This window comes from Mobula hypostoma, chromosome 9, assembly GCF_963921235.1.
Source record: "Mobula hypostoma chromosome 9, sMobHyp1.1, whole genome shotgun sequence".
NCBI lineage: Eukaryota > Metazoa > Chordata > Chondrichthyes > Myliobatiformes > Myliobatidae > Mobula > Mobula hypostoma.
Genome location: NC_086105.1, coordinates 28,785,082 through 28,804,433, shown reverse-complemented (window position 1 = coordinate 28,804,433; position 19,352 = coordinate 28,785,082). Strand labels below are relative to the sequence as shown.

Sequence of the window (19,352 nt, the reverse complement as noted above, 5' to 3'; positions counted from 1 at the left end):
AGAATGGGGCTTTTAAAGTTGTAAACTGCTGAAAGAGAAACCTACTGTGTTCCATTTATATTGCAAACTTATGTATATTTCCTTTCACTTTCTGCATTTTTTGGATAAGATATGAGTTGGTATTTATCACTTGGAAAAGAGCACATACTATGTAAGGGGCGTGATAAAAGTGGTTATTTGAGTAGTAACACTATAACTAAACACTGCAACAACTAATTTTGTTACAACTGTCCTCACAAAATTTTATCCTTTACGACCTTATCTTGACAACTTATTGCAGGTGTTAAATTTGAAATGTTATTTCGTACTTCCTCTCTGCCTAAATGGTCTTTCCAGCTTTTTCTGTAACTTTAAATCCATTTAAATATTGTACTTTGTACTGTACCCACATGACCTTTTTACTTCCCTTGTACTTTAGCTAATAACTTTGGCAAATTATAGAGGCAATTTCAATAATTATATGTAATAATAATTTTTCATTAGGAAATAAAAAGTGAATAAGGTGAACTTAGTACCGTGTATGTAATTTAAACAATCTGCTGACTGAAGAAATAGGAAGTGGGAAACCCCCATGCAAGTGTTTAAGTCATTTTGAGTGCTTTACTTCCCTGGATGCTAATTTGGTGCTAAAATTAAATACGCATGTGAATTCTTATCTTGATTGTGTTAAATAAAAGACATTTCAACTAAACTTTCTTCAAATATTAAAACATTTGTGACTACAGGTCGACTTTCACTAATCCGGCACCATTGGGACCTGAGGAGTGCTGGATTAGTGAAAATGCCGAATTACAGAAGGATCACATTAAGCATAATCAGTGCCGGATTATCGAAGGAACAGGATTACAGGTAGTCGGATTAGTGAAGGTCGACCATATAATCATACATAGAGGCTATGGTACCTTTTTAGAAGTGTACATTGTTTAAAAAAAACTTACAAAACATGAATTTTTCAACAATAATTATTTTAAGAAAAGCAAAAAATCTGAAAATCCTGGAAATCTAAGATCTTAACAGGACATGGTGAAGGTCAGGCTGCATCTGTGGAAAGAAAGGCGGAATATATGTTTCAGGTCCACGGTCCTTTGTCAGATCCTTCATCAGATTTAATTTCTTTCAAATGTTATAGCATAGCTTATTACAGTCATGAATAGACTAATCAATGCATATCAAGCACGGCAGCATAGTGGTTAGCACAATGCTTTACAGTACCAGCAACCCGGGTTCAATTTCTGCCACTGTCTGTAAGGAGTTAATGCATTCTCCCCAGGTCCGTATAGGTTTCCTTCGTGTGTTCTAGTTTCCTCCCACAGTCCAAAGACCCACCAGTTAGTAGGTTAATTGGTCATTGTAAAAATAAAATTTCCCATGACTAAGCTAGAATTAAATTGTGGATTGCTGGGCAGCACATTCCGAGGGCCAGAAGAGCCTATTCTGCATTGTATCTCAATAAATAAATAAATCATTAACTTGCAAACTGTTGTCTGATGTTAGCGCAGTATTGAAAGATTTTGTCATTCACAATACTCCCTAACGCCACTACCACCAGTTTTCCCTCACTTTTCCCCTCCGATACTGACTAATATTTCTTTGTTAAAAAAAATGAAAGTGAAAAGTTAGGCCTCTGACCATTCTGATATGAATGATACAATGTTAAGCTTATTTAACTATTGTACTACCAAGCTGTATGAAATATCAAAATGGTCAAAGTTGTAGTAATAAATGAGAAAATCTGCAGATGCTGGAAATCCAAACAACAGCCACAAAATGCTGAAGGAACTCAGCAGGCCAGGCAGCATCTATGAAAAAAAAGTATAGTCAACATTTCGAGCCGAAACCCTTCAGCAGGACTGGAGAAAAAAAAGAGTAGATTTAAACGGCGGGAGGAGGGGAGAGAGGAATGCAAGGTGATAGGTGAAACCAGGAGGGAGAGGAATGAAGTAAAGATCTGGGAAGTTGATTGGTGAAAGAGATACAGGGCTGGAGAAAGGAGAGTCTGATTGGAGAGGACAGAAGGCCATGGAAGAAAGAAAAGGGGGGAGGATCACCAGAAGGAGGTGATGGGCGGGCAAGGAGATAAGCTGAAGGAGGGAAAAGGGGATGGGGAATGGTGAAGGGGGTGTGGGTGTGGGGCAGTACAGGGAATTTAAGAAATCGATGTTCATGCCATCAGGTTGGAGGCTACCCAGATTGAATATAAAGTATCTCCAACCTGACTGTGGCCTCATCATGACAGTAGAGGAGGCCATGGATTGACAGATCAGAATGGGAATGGGGTGGAATTAAGATGCATGGCCACTAGCAGATCCTGCTTCTTCTGGCAGATGGGGCATAGATGTTTGGCGAAACGGTACTTCCGGAGCACCGGACACCGTATATAACCCCCAGCAGATTCTCAAGTGAAGCGTCATCTTACTTGGAAGGACTGTTTGGGGCCCTGTGTGGTAGTGAGGGAGGAGGCGTAAGGGCAGGTGTAGCACTTGTTCTGCTTGCAAGATAAGTGCCAGTGGGGAGGGCTAGCGAACTTGTCCTTACTCAACAAAAGGTGGAGCCATGGGCACTTACGTGGGTCCCAGCTATGCCTGCCTTTTCATTGGCTATGTGGAGCAGTCTATGTTCCAAGCCTACACTGATGTGCATCCCCCGCTTTTCGTATGCTTCATCAGCGACTACATTGGTGCTGCTTCCTGCACTCATGTGGAGCTTGTTAACTTCAACTTTGCCTCCAAATTTACCTGGTCCGTTTCTGACACCTCCCACCCCTTTCTCAAACTCACCGTCTCTGGAGACAGTTTACCTACTGATGTCTAGTATAAACGCACGGACTGTCACAGCTACCTGGACTATACTTCTTCCCACCCTGTTACTTGTAAAAATGCCATCCCCTTCTCTCAATTCCTCCATCTCTGCCGCATCTGTTCTCAGGATGAGGCTTTTCATTCCATAACGATGGAAATGTTCTCTGTTTTCAAAGAAACGGCTTCCCTTCCTCCTCCAGCAATGCTGCCCTCAACCAAATCTCTTCCATTTCATGAACATCTGTTCTTGCCCCATCCTCCCGCCACCCTACCAGGGATAGGGTTCCTCTTGCCCTCACCTACTATCTCACCAGCCTCCGCCATCTTCAACAGGATCCTAAGACTAAGCACGTCTCCCCGCCTCACCTCCCACCCCACTTTCTGCTTTCTAAAGGGATCACTCCCTATGCGACTCCATTGTCCATTTGTCCCTCCCCACTGATCTCCCTCCTGGCACTTATCCTTGCAGTACCTATCATATATGGTGTCTGGTGCTCCCGGTGTTGTCTCCTGTATATCGGTGGATTGAGAGACTGCTTCGCTGTGTACCTACACTCCATCCCCCAGAAGAAGATCTCCCAGTGGCCACCCATTTTAATTCCACTTCCCTTTCCCATTCCAATATGTCAATCCATCACCGTCTCTACTGTTGCGATGAGGCCACACTCAGGTTGGAGGAACAGCAGCTTGTGTTGCATGTGGATAGCCTCCAACCTGATGGCATGAACATCGATTTCTCGAACTTCCGGTAATGCCTCCCCACCCCCTTCACCATTTCCCATCCCCTTTTCCCTCTCTCACCTGATCTTCTTGCCTGCCCATCATCTCCCTCTGGTGCTTCTCCCCCTTTTCTTTCTTCCATGGCCTTCTGCCCTCTCCTATCAGACTCCCCCTTCTCCAGCCTTGTATCTCTTTCACCGAACAACTTCCCAGCTCTTTACTTCACCCCTCCCCCTTCAGGTTTCCCTTCTCGCCTTGTGTTTCTCTCTCCCCTCCCCCCCACCTTTTAAATTTACTTCTCATCTTTTTTTCCTCCAGTCCTGCTGAAAGGTCTCGGCCTGAAACGTGGAATGTACTTTTTTTCCATAGATGCTGCCTGTCCCGTTGAGATCCTCCTGCATTTTATGTGGGCTGCCATAATGTTGAGTTCAGCTGGCTGAGTTGGATTGGTGCTTTGTTGAATTTTTATAATGGCCAAGAAGTAGCTTGGCCCGCAACTAGTTAACAGTCCCAATCAGTGGGCTGGAGCAGGTTCACTGGCAGCCCACATCAAGGACATCTGCATTATAAAATTAAGTTTAATTTGGATTTTACCAAAATTTTCTGCAAATGGAAGTCAGTATTCTGCCTAAGTATGATCTCTGCATACTGTGGCTTCTTCTCAGTTTCTGTTTCTAACTTTGAACTCTTGTCTTAACATGAAATTCACAACTATCAAAAAACATGATAGTACTTTTTATCTGTGAAGTTGGCCATCTGATGTAAAAAAAATTCCATTTAAATTACCAAAGTGCTTCTGTACATGGAAATTAGATTTTGTAGCTAAAAGGACAAGCCAGGTTTCTTGTATCCATCCCTTCCATGGTAGAAAGCAAAAAAAGTCATCTTAAAAAAAATCATGCTCTGCTGTGAAGCATATTGAAGCTTATCATGAGATCCCAAGTTCTAATCTGGGATGATCTTAATAAGTGAGTGTGCCATTTGAAAAATGAATGGTGGGATGCCGTGTGATCCCAAAATTGCCTAGATGTCATGGACATCCCATGACAAAGAGCACTAACTTCCACGGTAGTATTTTTGGTTTGCCACTGCACTAATCCCTAGCCTAGACAGCAGTGAAATAATCAATAAACCTTTTGTCATCCAAAAATATTAGTTATTCTCCATTCTGTATTTCCAACCTCCAGAATTCTGGTACCCAAGTACTTTCCACATTTATTTTTGCTTTCTCTGTCTGTCTGTCTCTCTCTCTCTCTCTCTCTCTCTCTCTCTCTCTCTCTCTCTCTGTCTCTCTCTTTTTGCACTTATTGCTGGTTTTCTGTGACAATGAATGGTTAAGTTACTTGTCACCAGAATTATTTGTTACATCTTGGACCACCTGAATCAAGATTGGCCAGAATAAGCAGTGAAGTTTTCACTGAGAAAAGAAGGTTGTCAATGAAAGCTAAGATGAGAGGCATTGATCGTGTCCATAGTCAGAGGCTTTTTCCCCATGGCTAAAATGGCTAACACAAGAGGTGCTTGGAAGTAGGTACAGGGGAGATGTCAGGGGTAAGTTTTTTACACAGAGTGGTGAGTACGTGGAATGGGCTGCCGACGACGGTGGTGGAGACAGATATGATAGGGTCTTTTAAGAGACTCCTGGATAGGTACATGAAGCTGAGAAAAATATAGGGCTATGGATAACCCTGGGTAATTTCTAAAGTAAGTACATGTTTGGCACAGCATTGTGGGCTGAAGGGCATGTATTGTGCTGTAGGCTAGTTAGAGAATGCGATTGAGAGCAATTTGGAAATTTGATTTTGCAAAACAACTGCAAAAAGAAGTTACCTGAGAAAGGAAGATAAATCTGTGTTACAAGTTTTGGTAAAATGTTCACAAGTAGCCAGGATTGTGATCTCAATTGCCTTGGGAGAAAAAGCAAGCTGGAGCGAAATGACCATTAACATGGGTACAGTTTAATTGGTGGGAAAGAAGTATATAGAACAAAAGGACAGTGAATTTCAAGGAGTATGAACAAGAGAAACTTGGACCAAAACCTGAGGGTCATTGTAAAGTTTGAGGGAAGAAATGAGAAAATCAATCTTGGAATGGAGCTTTCATTAAATAGTGTTTGTCAGGGATTAAAAAGGCTGCTATTTTCCTTATGAATTTTTATGGATCACTTCTGAAGAATTCCATGCTCATAAGGTATTCAGAGAGATATTTCAGATGTGTCAACATCTACAATCTCTTAATGATTAGTTTCTATTTTATAAACTGTATAATTATTTTTAAAGTGTTGTACTATTAACCACTTACTCTCATTTTTCTGGATGTTTTGTAACTGCCTATGTTATGAAATTTGATTTAATTTTATTATCAACTGAGATCTAATTAAAATTACTCTTAATATTTTTGAGTATTTTGTCAATACTTACTGGAATTTTGAACTTGTATATTTTGTGTGGGTTCTAATGGCTTTTTTTACATCTTCTATCTTCAGGGGGCAGATGTGAACAAGATTGTAGTAGCTGGTCGAAAGCCCATCCACTTTGCAGCAGACAGTGGTCAGCTTGATGTGCTGGAGTTCCTGATTCATGCGGGAGCAGATATTAATGTAAGATAAGAGCAAGTATCTCAATATTGGTGTTAACATAACACAATGGTTGTTCTAGGTGTACCTGAAGAAAATGCTGATGCAGTTGCCGATCTTAATTGAAGCTGTACCATCAAAAGTTTAAAATGTTTATTCTGCTAGTTTTGAGCCACACCAAGCCCAAGCCTTCATAACTATACTCTTGATGCTCAAAAATAAATGAAAACGCTAATGTTAAATTGTTGTGTAGTTACCAGGATTAGATGGTTTGTAACCAAGTGCTGAAAAAATTTGGAGCAGAGTTGGAGATTCTGTACCCAGAATTTTTCAAGAATGGGGACTAAGTTTCAGCTTTGCTCAGCTTAACAGCCATTTAAGTATGTACCTGTTTGAAACCTCAGGTTAGTTGGTAGAAATGTGTGGCAGAATGCATGCTCATTTCTGACATTAATCACAGCTATCTGTAGATTTGTACGTTTTGTGATGCAAAGAATTGAACTATAACTAATGTATTTCTTTGATAAAGGGATGTCCAAGTTATTATCCATTTGTGTAGGCAAGTTTCTAAGCTGGAACCTATGGGGGTAAAAAGGTACAAAGCAATCATAGTATATACAATGGTGCTAGAAAGTTTGTGAACCTTGTAGAATGTTTTCTGTTTCTGCATAAGTATTACCTAAAATGTGATCAGATCTTCACATAAATCCTAAAACTAGATAAAGAGAACCCAGTTAAGTAAATAACACAAAAAAAATTATACTTGTTCATTTATTTATTGAGAAAAATAATCCAGTATTACATGTATTTGTTGGGAAAAGTATGTGAACCTGTGGGGTAATGCCTTCTACAAAAGCTATTTGGAGTCAGGTGTTCCTATCAATGAGATGAGATTGAAGTTATGGGTTATAGAGGGGCCCTGCTCTATAAAAGAAAGACACAAAGTCAGGTTACCAACAGCTCCTGCTCTTGTCGAGAAAGATCTGTTTATGTGCACCATGCCTTGATCAAAACAACTTTCAGAGGACCTTTGAAGAAGACTTGTAGAGATGCACGCAGCTGAAAAAGGCTACAAAAGCTTTACTAAAATCCTGAGTGTTCATCAGTCTACAGTGAGAGAAATTATCTACAAATGGAGGAAATTCAGTACTGTTGCTACTCTCCTTAGGACAACTTGAAATGCCGGAGGTGGTGAAAAAGAACCCAAGGGTAACATCAAAAGACCTGCAGAAATCTCTAGAACTTGCAGAAGTCTCTGTTCATGTGTCCACTATAAGAAAAACACTGAACAAGAATGGTGTTCATGGAAGGACATCACAGAGGAAACCACTGCTCTCCAAAAAAAAACATTGCTGTACTTCTCAAGTTTTCAAAAGACCACCTGGATGTTCTACAACACTTCTGGGATAATGTTCTATGGACAGGCGAGACAAAAGTTGAACTTTTTGGCAGAAATGCACACTGTTATGTTTGGAGGGAAAAGGGCACTGCTCACCAACACCAAAACCTCATCCCAACTTTGAAGCTTCATAGTCATACTTTATTGATCCCAGGGGGAAATTGGTTTTTGTTACAGTTGCACCATAAATAATAAATAGTAATAGAACCATAGATAGTTAAATAGTACTATGTAAATTATGCCAGTAAATTATGAAATAAGTCCAGGACCAGCCTATCGGCACAGGGTGTCTGACCCTCCAAGGGAGGAGTTGTGAAGTTTGATGGCCACAGGCAGGAATGACTTCCTATGATGCTCTGTGTTGCATCTCGGTGGAATGAGTCTCTGGCTGAATGTACTCCTGTGCCCACCCAGTACATTATGTAGTGGATGGGAGACATTGACCAAGATGGACAGCATCCTCTTTTCAGACACCACCATGAGAGAGTCCAGTTCCATCCCCATGACATCACTGGCCTTACGAATGAGTTTGTTGATTCTGTTGGTGTCTGCCATTCTCAGCCTGCTGCCCCAGCACACAATGGCAAACATGATAGCACTGGCCACCACAGACTCGTAGAACATCCTCAGCATCGTCCAGCAGATGTTAAAGGACCTCAGTCTCCTCAGGAAATAGAGATGGCTCTGACCTTTCTTGTAGACAGCCTCAGTGTTCTTTGACCAGTCCGGTTTATTGTCAATACGTATCCCCAGGTATTTGTAATCCTCCACCATGTCCACACTTGGTGCAAAGAGCATCATGGTTTGGGGCTGCTTTGCTGCCTCAGCCTAGACAGCTTGCAATCATTGAGGGAACAATGAATTCAGAATTGTATCAAGACATTTTACAGGAGAATGTCAAGTGTAGCAGTCTGTCACCTGAAGCTTAATAAAAGTTCGATCAAGCAACGAGACAATGATCCCAAAGACAAGAGTAAATCAACAACAGAATAGTTTAAAAAGAAAATTTGTGTTTTGGAATGACTGAGTCAAAGTCCTAACCTTAATCCTATCGAAATGTGGAAGGACCTGAAGCAAGCAGTTCATCCAACATCCCAGAGCTGGAGCAGTTTTGTAAGGAGGAATGGCCCAAAATTCCTCCAAGCCGATATGCAGGACTGATCAACAATTACCAGAAACCTTTGCTTGAAGTTATTGCTGTACAAGGGGGTCACACCAGTTACTGAAAACAAAGGTTCACATACTTTTTCTACAAATGCATGTAATAAATATTGGATCATTTTTCTCAATAAATAAACAAGTATGTTTTTTGTGTTGTTTATCTAATTGGGTTCTTTTTATCCAATTAAAAAGACTTGCATGAAGATCTTTTTAGGTCATATTAATGCAGAAATAGAGAAAATTCTAAAGGGTTCACTAACTTTCTAGCCCCACTGTAGACCTGTACGAGAGGATGATAGCTTACTTATTGGCTCTTGAAGATGGCAGAGAACAAAAATAAAGTCAATTAACTGCTGATGCTCACTTTACAGTTTCAAACTTGTTGCAGGAGTTGTAGGCATGGATTTGCAGAATACAACATATTTAAGAATATGGAGCATCAAAGCAGTAAAAGTGTCTACATCAGGCTGTTGTTTATTGATTACAGCTCTGCCTTCAATTCTATAATTCCACACAAACTCACTACCGAACTCGGGATCCTGAGAATCAATGCCTCCCTCTGCAGCTGAATCCTTGACTTCCCGACCAACATACCACAATCAGTCAGTAAGGGTAGGCAGCAGCAAACTCCGCTACAATTATTCTAAACACTGGTGCTCCACAAGATTGCATCTTCAGCCTTCTATTCTACTCCCTGTACACTCAACAACTGTTGCCAGGTTCTGCTCTAGTTTGATCTACATGTTTGTAGATGAATGATATCACCATTGTGAACTGTATCTCGAATAATGATGAGTCAGAGTACAGAAGGAGGAGGTAGACAGCTTGGTAACGTGTCATTACAACAATTTTTCTCTCACTCGACAAAAAAAGCTGGTTATTGACGTCAGGAAGGTGGAGGAGAACAGTGCACATGCTTGTGTTTGCACCATCAGTGTTGAGATTGAGAGCTTCAAGTTCCTATGAGTGAACAGTGCCAATACTCTGTCCTGGTCCAACCACATGGATGCCGTGACCAGGAAAGCTCACCACACATCTAATTCCCCAGGAGGTCAAAAGAAATTTGGTGTGCCCTCATTGACCTTTACCAATTTTTGTCAATGCACCATGGAAATCATCCGGTTTGAATGCATAATGGCTTGGTATGACAACTGCTCTACACAGGTCTGCAAGAAACTGCGGAGAGATGAAGACTCAGTTCAGCACATCAGGGAAACAAGCCTCCCCTCTGTGGATTCTTGCTCAACTTCTTGCTGTCTCAGTAAAGCAGCCAGCTTAGTCAAAGACCTTTAGGCATCCTCTGTTCTCCCTTCTTCCATCAGGAGAAGAGCTTGAAAGCATGTTCCACCAGGCTCAAGGGCAGTTTCGACCCTGCTCTAATAAAACTATTAAATGGTTCCCTAGTACAAGAAGATGAACTCTTATGCTTTGTTTACCTGCACTGCACTTTCTCTGCATTGTTATTATTTTACCTTGTTCTACCTCAATGCACTGTGTGGCAGTCTGATTTGTATGAACAGTATACAAGCAAGCTTTTCACTGCATCTCGGTACATGTCACAATAAACCAATTCCAATGAGTGCATGCTTGATTGTCAGTGTGGCCCATGAGGCATGCTCCCATGCTGTATGATGTTATGATGTAGAAAGGAGATTATGAAGATATGTGAAAAAAACATGAACGCTGGATTGAATTGTATTTGTCCCTTGGAGAGCGTGGATCAAATGGGGATATGCCCAATGAAATTCTGATAGGTTATAAAAATATTGATTCTTCCATTTGTTGAACTGTTAAACTGAACAGTTCATGACCATTACCGAGAATGAAAGGAATAGCTCAGAAAACAATCTGTCCATAGAGGGATATTGGAATGTTAATCATCTTATATAATTAACATTGTTTATTGAATTAGATCACTATTTATTTAATATAGTTGCAGAGTAATTGATGTAATCTAATTAAATTAACTGGAATAATATTGATAAGCACAAACATGATGGTATACCTAATGCCACTTGGACTTGATTGTAATCTACAGAGCAGAACACAGTGAAAACAAACAGACAACAATCCGTACATGGTTGCCTCATAGTCAACAGAATATTCAATTTGTAACAGAAGTACATAGAACCGTACAGCACAATACAGCATCTTTGGCCCATGATGTTGAACCAACCTTTTAACTTGCTCCATCCTTCCCTCCTACATAGCCCATAATTCTGCATTTTTTTCCATCCATGTGCATATCTAGTAATGCCTTTAATGCTCCTAAATACATATCGTTAGAAAAGTTAAAGATGGGATAATTTAATGAGCCTGCTCTATCCTTTTATTTTCTCATTCTTCCAAAGTAGCTAGTGTTGTCCATTTTAGAAGGCCTGCGGGAACAGGCCAGAAAACTAAAAGCTGGTAAGGCTGATACGAGTCGTGGGAAGGTTACTTGAGAGGATTCAGAGGGACAAAAACTACCAGCATTGGGAAAGCCAGGATGACGAGGGGTGGTCAGAATTGCTTAGTGTATGGGCTATCTTTCCTTATATTTTGATGTTTCTGAGGACTCGTTTATTTATTATTGTCATATATACCAAGGTACAGTAGAAAAACTTGTCTTGCATTCCTTTCATAGAAGATTGATGAGGGTGGTGGTAGACGTTGCCTACGTGGATTTAGCAAGGCTTTTGACAAGGTCGTGCATGGTAGGTGAGTCTAGAAGGTTAGATTATATGGCATCCAGGATTAGCTAGACAACTGGGTACAAATGTGGCTTGCTGGATGGAGGCAGAGGGTAATAGTAGAGGTTTGATATTCAGATTGGAGGCCTGTGACTAGTGCTGTACCACAGGGATTGGTACTGGGTCGGCTGTTGTTTGTCAGCTATATTAATGACTTGGATGCCAGTGTTGTTACATGTTTATAAATAGGCGGATTATATCGAAATTGCTGGCGTAGTAGACGTAGAAGGAGGCTGTCTAAGGTTACAACAGTATCTATATCATCTCAGGAAGTGGGCCAAGAATGAGGAGACGAAATTTAACTCGGACAAATGTGAGGTATAAGATATAGGAGCAGAAGTAGGCCATTCAGCCCATTGAGTCTGCTCCGCCATTCAATCATGGGCTGATCCAATTTTTCCAGTCATCCCCACTTCCCTGCTTTCACCCCTTACCCTTTGATGCCCTGGCTAATCAAGAACCTATCTATCTCTGCCTTAAGTACACCCAATGACTTGGCCTCCACAACCACTCGTGGCAACAAATTCCACAGATTTATCACCCTCTGACTAATATCTCAGTTCTAAATGGATGTCCTTCAATCCTGAAGTTGTGCCCTCTTGTCCTAGAATCCTCTACCATGGGAAGTAACTTTGCCATATCTAATCTGTTCAGGCCTTTTAACTTTCAGAATGTTTCTATGAGATCCCCCCTCATTCTCGTGAACACCAGGAAATACAGCCCAACAGCTGCCAGACGTTCCTCATCGGTAACCCTTTCATTCCTGGAATCATTCTCATGAATCTTCTCTGAACCCTCTCCAACGTCAGTATATCCTTTCTAAAATAGGAGCCCAGAACGGCGCACAATACTCCCAAGTGTGGTCTCACAAGTGCCTTATAGAGCTTCAACATCACATCCCTGCTCTTATATTCTATACCTCCAGAAAAGAATGCCAACATTGCATTCGCTGCCTTTACAACCGACTCAACCTAGAGGCTAGGGTATCTTGCACAAGGACTCCCAAGTCCCTTTGCATCTCTGCATTTTGAATTCTCTCCCCATCTAAATAATAGTCTGCCTGTTTATTTCTTCCACCAAAGTGCATGACCACACACTTTTCAACATTGTATTTCATTTGCCACTTCTTTACCCATTCCCTAAGCTATCTAAGTCTCTCTACAGGCTCTCGGTATTTCCTCAACACTACCCGCCCCTCCACCTATCTTAGTATCATTGACAAATTTGGCTACAAATCCATTAATACCGTAGTCCAAAGTATTCACATACATCATAAAAAGCAGCGGTCCCAACACCAACCCCTGTAGAACTCCACTGGTAACCAGCAGCCAGCTAGAATAGGATCCCTTTATTCCCACTCACTGTTTTCTGCCGACTAGCCTATGCTTCACCCACACTAGTAACTTCCTTGTAATCCCATGGGCTCTTATTTTGCTCAGCAGCCTCATGTGCGGCATCTTGTCAAAGGCCTTCTGAAAATCCAAGTACACCATGTCTACTGCATCTCCTTTGTCTACCCTGCTTGTAATTTCCTCAAAGAATTGCAGTAGGTTAGTCAGGCAGAATTTTCCTTTCAGGAAGCTATGCTGGCTTTGATCTATCTTGTCATGTGCCTCCAGATAGTCCGTAATCTCATCCCTAACAATCGATTCCAACAACTTCCCAACCACTGATGTCTGGCTAACAGGTCTATAGTTTCCTTTCTGCTGCCTCCCACCCTTCTTAAATAGCAGAGTAACATTTGCAATTTTCCAGTCATCTGGTACAATGCCAGAATCTGTCAATTCTTGAAAGATCATCATTAATGCCTCTAATGTCGCTAATTAATCGTTAATTAAAGATGTTGTATTTTGGTAGGTTAAACCAGGGCAGTACTTGCACAGGAAATGGTAGATCCATGGAGAACGTTGTTGAACAGAAAGGCCAAGAAGTAGAAGAACATAATCCCTGAAAGTGGTGACACAGGTAGACGGTGGGGAAGAAGGTGCTTGCCTTTGTTAGTCATGGCATTAATACAGGAGTTTGAATGTCATGTTGCAACTGCACAAATCTTTGGTGTGACCATACTTGGAGTATTATGTCTGTTCTAATCCCCAACTATAGGATGGACATCAATAAGCTGGAAATATTCATGATTTTGTACCATGACTGAAGGGCTTGAGCTATAAGGAGAAGCTGGAAAGGCTGGTACTTTTTTCACTGGACCTTAGGAGGCTGAGGGTGATCTTAATAGCGATATCGATGCCCCTCAAGATTTTATGAGGTGACTACCCACAGTCATTTTAGAACAGGTTTAAGCTGGAGGAGGAATGATGTAAGGAGGTTTTGGGGAGGGTGGGACAGCTTTTTCACCACGGAGGGTATTAGAGTATGTAGAATGAGCTATCAGGGAAAGTAGTAAAGGTGGGTACAATTATGGCATTTAGACCATAAGATATAGGAGCAGAATTAGGCCATTTGGCCCATGGTGTCTGCTCTGCCATTTGTTCATGGCATATCCAGTTTTCCTCTCGGCCCCAATCTCATGCCTTCTCCCCATATCCCTTCATGCTGTGACCAATCAGGAATCTATCAACCTCTGCTTTAAATATACATAAAGACTTGGCCTGCACAGCTGCCTGTGGTAAAGAATTCCACAGATTCACCACTCTCTGGCTAAATAAATTACTCCTCATCTTCATTCTAAAAGTGTGCCCTTCTATCCGGAGGTGTGTCTCAGAAAGATATTTATGTAGGTTCATTAAAATGAAGAGATTAGAGGGATGTGAAGCGAAGGCAGGTAAATAGGACTAGCTGAGGTAGGCAACTGGGTTAGTGTGAACTGGTTGGGCTGAAAGGCCTATTTCTATTCTAGAGGCTAAGAAATCTTTCTTTCTTTATATTCCTGCCATTGGAAACTGATGATAAATGATGAGATAAGAATAGTGGTACCAAAATGTTTATGCCAAGAAATTACAATTTATAATTGGTACTGATGGAGCTTAGAAATAACAAAGAATAGAACTGCTGGATGGAATTGTTTTTGTACTGAAAATTATAAAACAGCATTGTAATCAAGGGGGTCTGTAGGGGAAAAAAGTAGAATTGACAAAATATTTTGGACCAATATTTGTAAATACAATTAAAGCAGTTTCTAGAATTAATGCGTTGAGGGAACAAGAAGTTAATTAACTAAGTTTAAATCTAGTATTGTGAAATGAGGCAATATAAATTAATTAACTTGTAATAAGGAAATCTCAAGAGAAGATTTGATCGCCGGTTAGAATTGCAAACTTGAGTTTTAAAGACTGAATTAAGATCTTAAATTTGAATAGATCCAATTATGTCAGTGTAAGGGGCAATACAGATTGGAAAAATATTTTGAAAAATTGAATTGCACAAAAGCCAATATCAAAATAAGGAATTCATAATTGTCAATAAGTACATCCGATGAGGAATAAAGTCTTCAGATAATGACACTTATCAGTATTAACAATAAGAGCAGTAAGACTAGGGATTGAAGGTCTTAGAAATCAGCAAAGGACAATGAAAGAAAATAAGGAAGAAAACAGAATGAAAATAAAATTAAAATATTTCAAAAAGACTAAACTTCTGAATGCATGTGAAAATGTGGATTATTTGGAAGCAGAGAGAAAAGAAATGTTAATGATGAAGAAAGATGACCAGATGGAGGAAGCACAGCAGCTACTGATAAAAGTGGAAGTGGAGTGCAATAAAGTTGGACTTCACCTAAACGCTAAAAAGACAGAGTACATGGTGTTTAACTGCGACGAAGGTACTCAAGACCGTAGAGAATGATACCATTAAGAAAGTCTTTGACTTCAAGTACCTCGGATCAAGAATGATGAGTTCGGAGAAGGACATAAAGATACGGAAGGCGCTGGCGTGGAGGGCTATGAACGACATGAAGGAAATCTGGAAGTCGAACCTGACCAGAGGGCTTAAAAAGAGGATCTTCATAGCAGTAATAGAGTCCATTCTCATGTACGGATGTGAGACACGGACACTCACCAAGACTATGCGAAAGTCTCTAGATGGTTGCTATACACGAATGCTCTGGATGGCTCTTGATGTGAGCTGGCAACAGCACATGACGAACGTTGAGCTCTGTAACAACCTACCGATGCTCACCACTAAAATCGAGGCAAGAAGACTGCAACTAGTGGGACACTGTCTACGCCACCCCGAGCTACCTGCCAGCCTAGTCATCATATGGGAGCCCAAGCATGGGAGGATGAACCCTGGGCGCCCTCCCAAGACTATGGTCAACACGCTCCTAGAAGACAGTGGCACAGCTAATGTAGATGAACTGAACACACTGATGAGGGAGAGGGGGAAGTGGAGAGTCCGTCATCGTGCCCGACGCCGGCCCCCTAGGCCTGACTCAACGTAGTAGTAGTAAAGTGGAAGAGATGATGAACAAATATTCTTCTTTTTTATCTGTCTTCAAAGTAAAGCCTTAAAAAATGTATTAGATATAGTGGGGAATCAAGAGTCCAATGACAGAGACTATTAATGTTAATAACGAAAGAGAAAAATTTTTTTTAGTGGAACCAAAAGCCATATCCTGAAATTTTAAGAAATGGCTGCAGAGAAAGCAGATGATTTGAATATCCACAGTTCTGCAGAGTCAAGAGTAGTTTCAGTGGATTTGAAAGTTACAATTGTAACCTGCTGTTCAAGAAAAAAGTGGAAAAGAATGTGTTGAACAACAGACTACACAAGTTGAAGGAAGATTCTAGTACTTTTTTAGGGTTGTGGAGTACTTAGAAAATTGTAATCATGAATTTTCAGTAGGTATTTGAAAGTGTCACGAGATTTCTGTGTAACTTTGGATCTGATGGAATTGGGACTGTGATATTGGTTCAGTTTGTGCAACAAGTAATGATATAGCTTGAAGCATTGACTGATGTAATGGAGGAAATCGGTGAGTAACAACACACCGCAGTACCTCCAAGTGTTTAAAACCTGGAACTTGCCGTACTTCCCTGCTTCTCCATGGCTTGTGCTCACGCAACCTTCATGCATTCAGTAGAAAACAGATTGGTTGCATGTTATATTATTTTAAAAAACACAAATTATTGATCCTTGTGGAATAGGATGGAACTGAATTTTGAAAGTCATAATCAGTTACTTTGAACGTACCTGACAATTTGCCATTTTTTAAAAAAAATCTTGTTTTCCATTTATAAAAAAAAACTTGAGTGTAAGAGGGCCACTTGACACCTCAGCTCTGCTCTGCCTTTTAATAAGAATAGACAATAGGTGCAGGAGTAGGCCATTCACTGTGATCATGGCTGATCATCCACAATCAGTGTCCAGTTCCTGCCTTATCCCCATAACCTTTGATTCTGCTATCTTTAAAAACTCTATCCATCTCTTTCTTGAAAGCATCCAGAGACTTGGCCTCCACAGCCTTCTGGGGCAGAGCATTCCATATATCCACCACCCTCTGGGTGAAAAGGTTTTTCCTCAACTCCGTTCTAAATGGCCTACCCCTTATTCTTAAACTGTGGCCTCTGGTTCTGGACTCACCCATCAGTGGGAACATGCTTCCTGCCTCCAGCATGTTCAATCCCTTAATAATCTTATATGTTTCAATAAGATCCCCTCTCAGCCTTCTAAATTCCAGAGTATACAAGCCCAGTCGCTCCAATCTTTCAACATATGACAGTCCTACCAGCCCGGGAATTAACCTTATGAACCTACGCTGCACTCCCTCAATAGCAAGAATGTCCTTCCTCAAATTTGGAGACTGTCTTCAAGGGCCCAATTTTGGTCTTAACTAATTTTTTTCCTTTTCACATACCTAAAGAATGTGGTTGAAGTTATTGTAACTTCAGCTCCACATTCCTGACAAACTGCATATTTTTGTCTGCTTTAAATATATACACAGGTTTTGATCTGTATGCCTCAAATTTTTTTTAACCTCTTTAAAATTGTCAAAAATTTGTTCATAGCTTGAAACTTTTTACTTCGCAGTTTGATGTACGAGAATTTTTCCATGCACTTGTTTGCTCAGCAAGATGGATGACATCACTGCTGTTGGACCCCAGAAATCCAAGTGGCTAACATCTTACAGCAATTGATGTCAGGAAAGGGAATTCCAAAGCATAGAAAACTAGTAATGGGAGTACCAGCTCAACCATCATGGTTTATTTATTTATATATTCATATTCAGTGGCTTAACTGAGATGTCCACAAGTTCACCACCTCTGAAGAAATTTCTTCTCACCTCTGCTCTAAATGTTTTTCCGCATATCCTAGGACTGATTTGCAACCCCTGTCCACCATTTGGGGATATTCCCTGCCATCAACCTCTCGGACCCTATTGGAAGTGAGATTTCCTCCAGCCTTCCAAAATTCTTCTAAATATTTGTGTAGTCATTTCAATATTTCCTCACATAGCAATCAATATGCTGAATTTTCCTTGCACTCCCACTGTTTTTGCTTGTCCTTTTATTAATAAGTAGTACGGCTACAGTTAACTGTGGAGTTGGGTGTAAATTTGAAAATTGTGCAAATTGACCTGATGATGGAAGGAAAGTCATGACAACAACCTTTCCCTCAAAGTCAGCAAAACAAAAGGGCTAGTTGTTGACGTCAGCAAGGTGGGTAGTGCACGTGCTCCTGTTTACATTAACAGTGCTGAGGCCGAGAAGGTTGAAATGCTAGGAGTGAACATCACCAATATTCTGCCTTTATCCAACCACATTGACACGACAGTCAGAAAGCTCACCAGGGCCTCCTGAAGAAATAAAGAAATTTTGCTATGTCCCCTTTGACCCTCATCATTTTTTATCAATGCACCATAGAAACTATACCCTCCATGAACTCTGTCTAGACTTTTTGTTGCCTCAGTAAAGCAACTAGCATAATGGAAAATCCCATTCAGCCTGGACATTCCCTCTTCTACCCCATCCTATCAGGCAGAAGATATAAGTGAAAGCATATACCACCAGGCTCAATGACGGCTTCTGGCACTATTGAATGTTTCCCTAGTAAGATCAGTCTCTTGACTTCACAATCATCTTGCTATCTGTCTATCTGCTCTCTCTGTACAGTAACTTTTACTCTGCACTCAGTTATTATTTTACCGTGTATTACTTCTATACACGGTAATGAATTGATCTGTAAAGGTGGTATACAAGACAAGTTTTGTACTGTTACTCAGTGCATGTGACAATATAAACCAGGTTACTAATTTGAAGCAATTTATCACAGCATTTTTCTCTGCACAAAGTATGATGCCGACTATTGGAGTGTTATCCATTTGATGTTTTTTGTCTCGGTTTTACCAGGACTCAATGTCGCATTCATTTATAGTACTTTGATATCAGTTATTCTAATTTCACTTTGGTATTCAGCTTTGGCCCACAATGCTGAGGATGTTCTACAAGTCTGTGGTGGCCAGTGCGATCATGTTTGCTGTTGTGTGTTGGGGCAGCAGGCTGAGGGTAGTGGACACCAACAGAATCAACGAACTCATTCGTAAGGCCAGTGATGTTGTGGGGATGGAACTGGACTCTCTGACAGTGGTGTCTGAAAAGAGAATGCTGTCCAAGTTGCATGCCATCTTGGACAATGTATCCCATCCACTACATAATGTACTGGTTGGGAACAGGAGTACATTTAGCCAGAGACTCATTCCACCGAGATGCAACACAGAGCGTCATAGGAAGTCATTCCTGCCTGTGGCTATCAAACTTTACAGCTCCTCCCTTGGAGCGTCAGACACCCTGAGCCATTAGGCTGGTCCTGGACTTATTTCCTGGCATAATATACATATTACTATTTAACTATTTATGGTTTTATTACTATTTAATTATTTATGGTGCAACTGTAATGAAAACCAATTTCCCCTGGGATCAATAAAATATGACTATTACTATGTCTCATAGATACCATGTTCTGGATTGCCAGATCTTTTAGATCTTATTTAGCACAGCATAAATACCTCAGAAAAA

The 19,352-nt window shown here is 40.7% G+C and overlaps 1 protein-coding gene across 2 annotated transcripts in view; it reads left to right on the top strand.

Annotated features, from left to right (window-relative positions):
• mtpn (myotrophin) overlaps positions 1–19,352 on the top strand; it is a 63,946-nt gene that overhangs the window by 21,141 nt on the left and 23,453 nt on the right. For both annotated transcript variants that reach the window (XM_063059648.1, XM_063059647.1), the window contains exon 2: positions 6,004–6,117. In XM_063059648.1, coding sequence (XP_062915718.1) covers positions 6,004–6,117 — 114 coding nt within the window. The remainder of the gene's footprint in view (positions 1–6,003; positions 6,118–19,352) is intronic.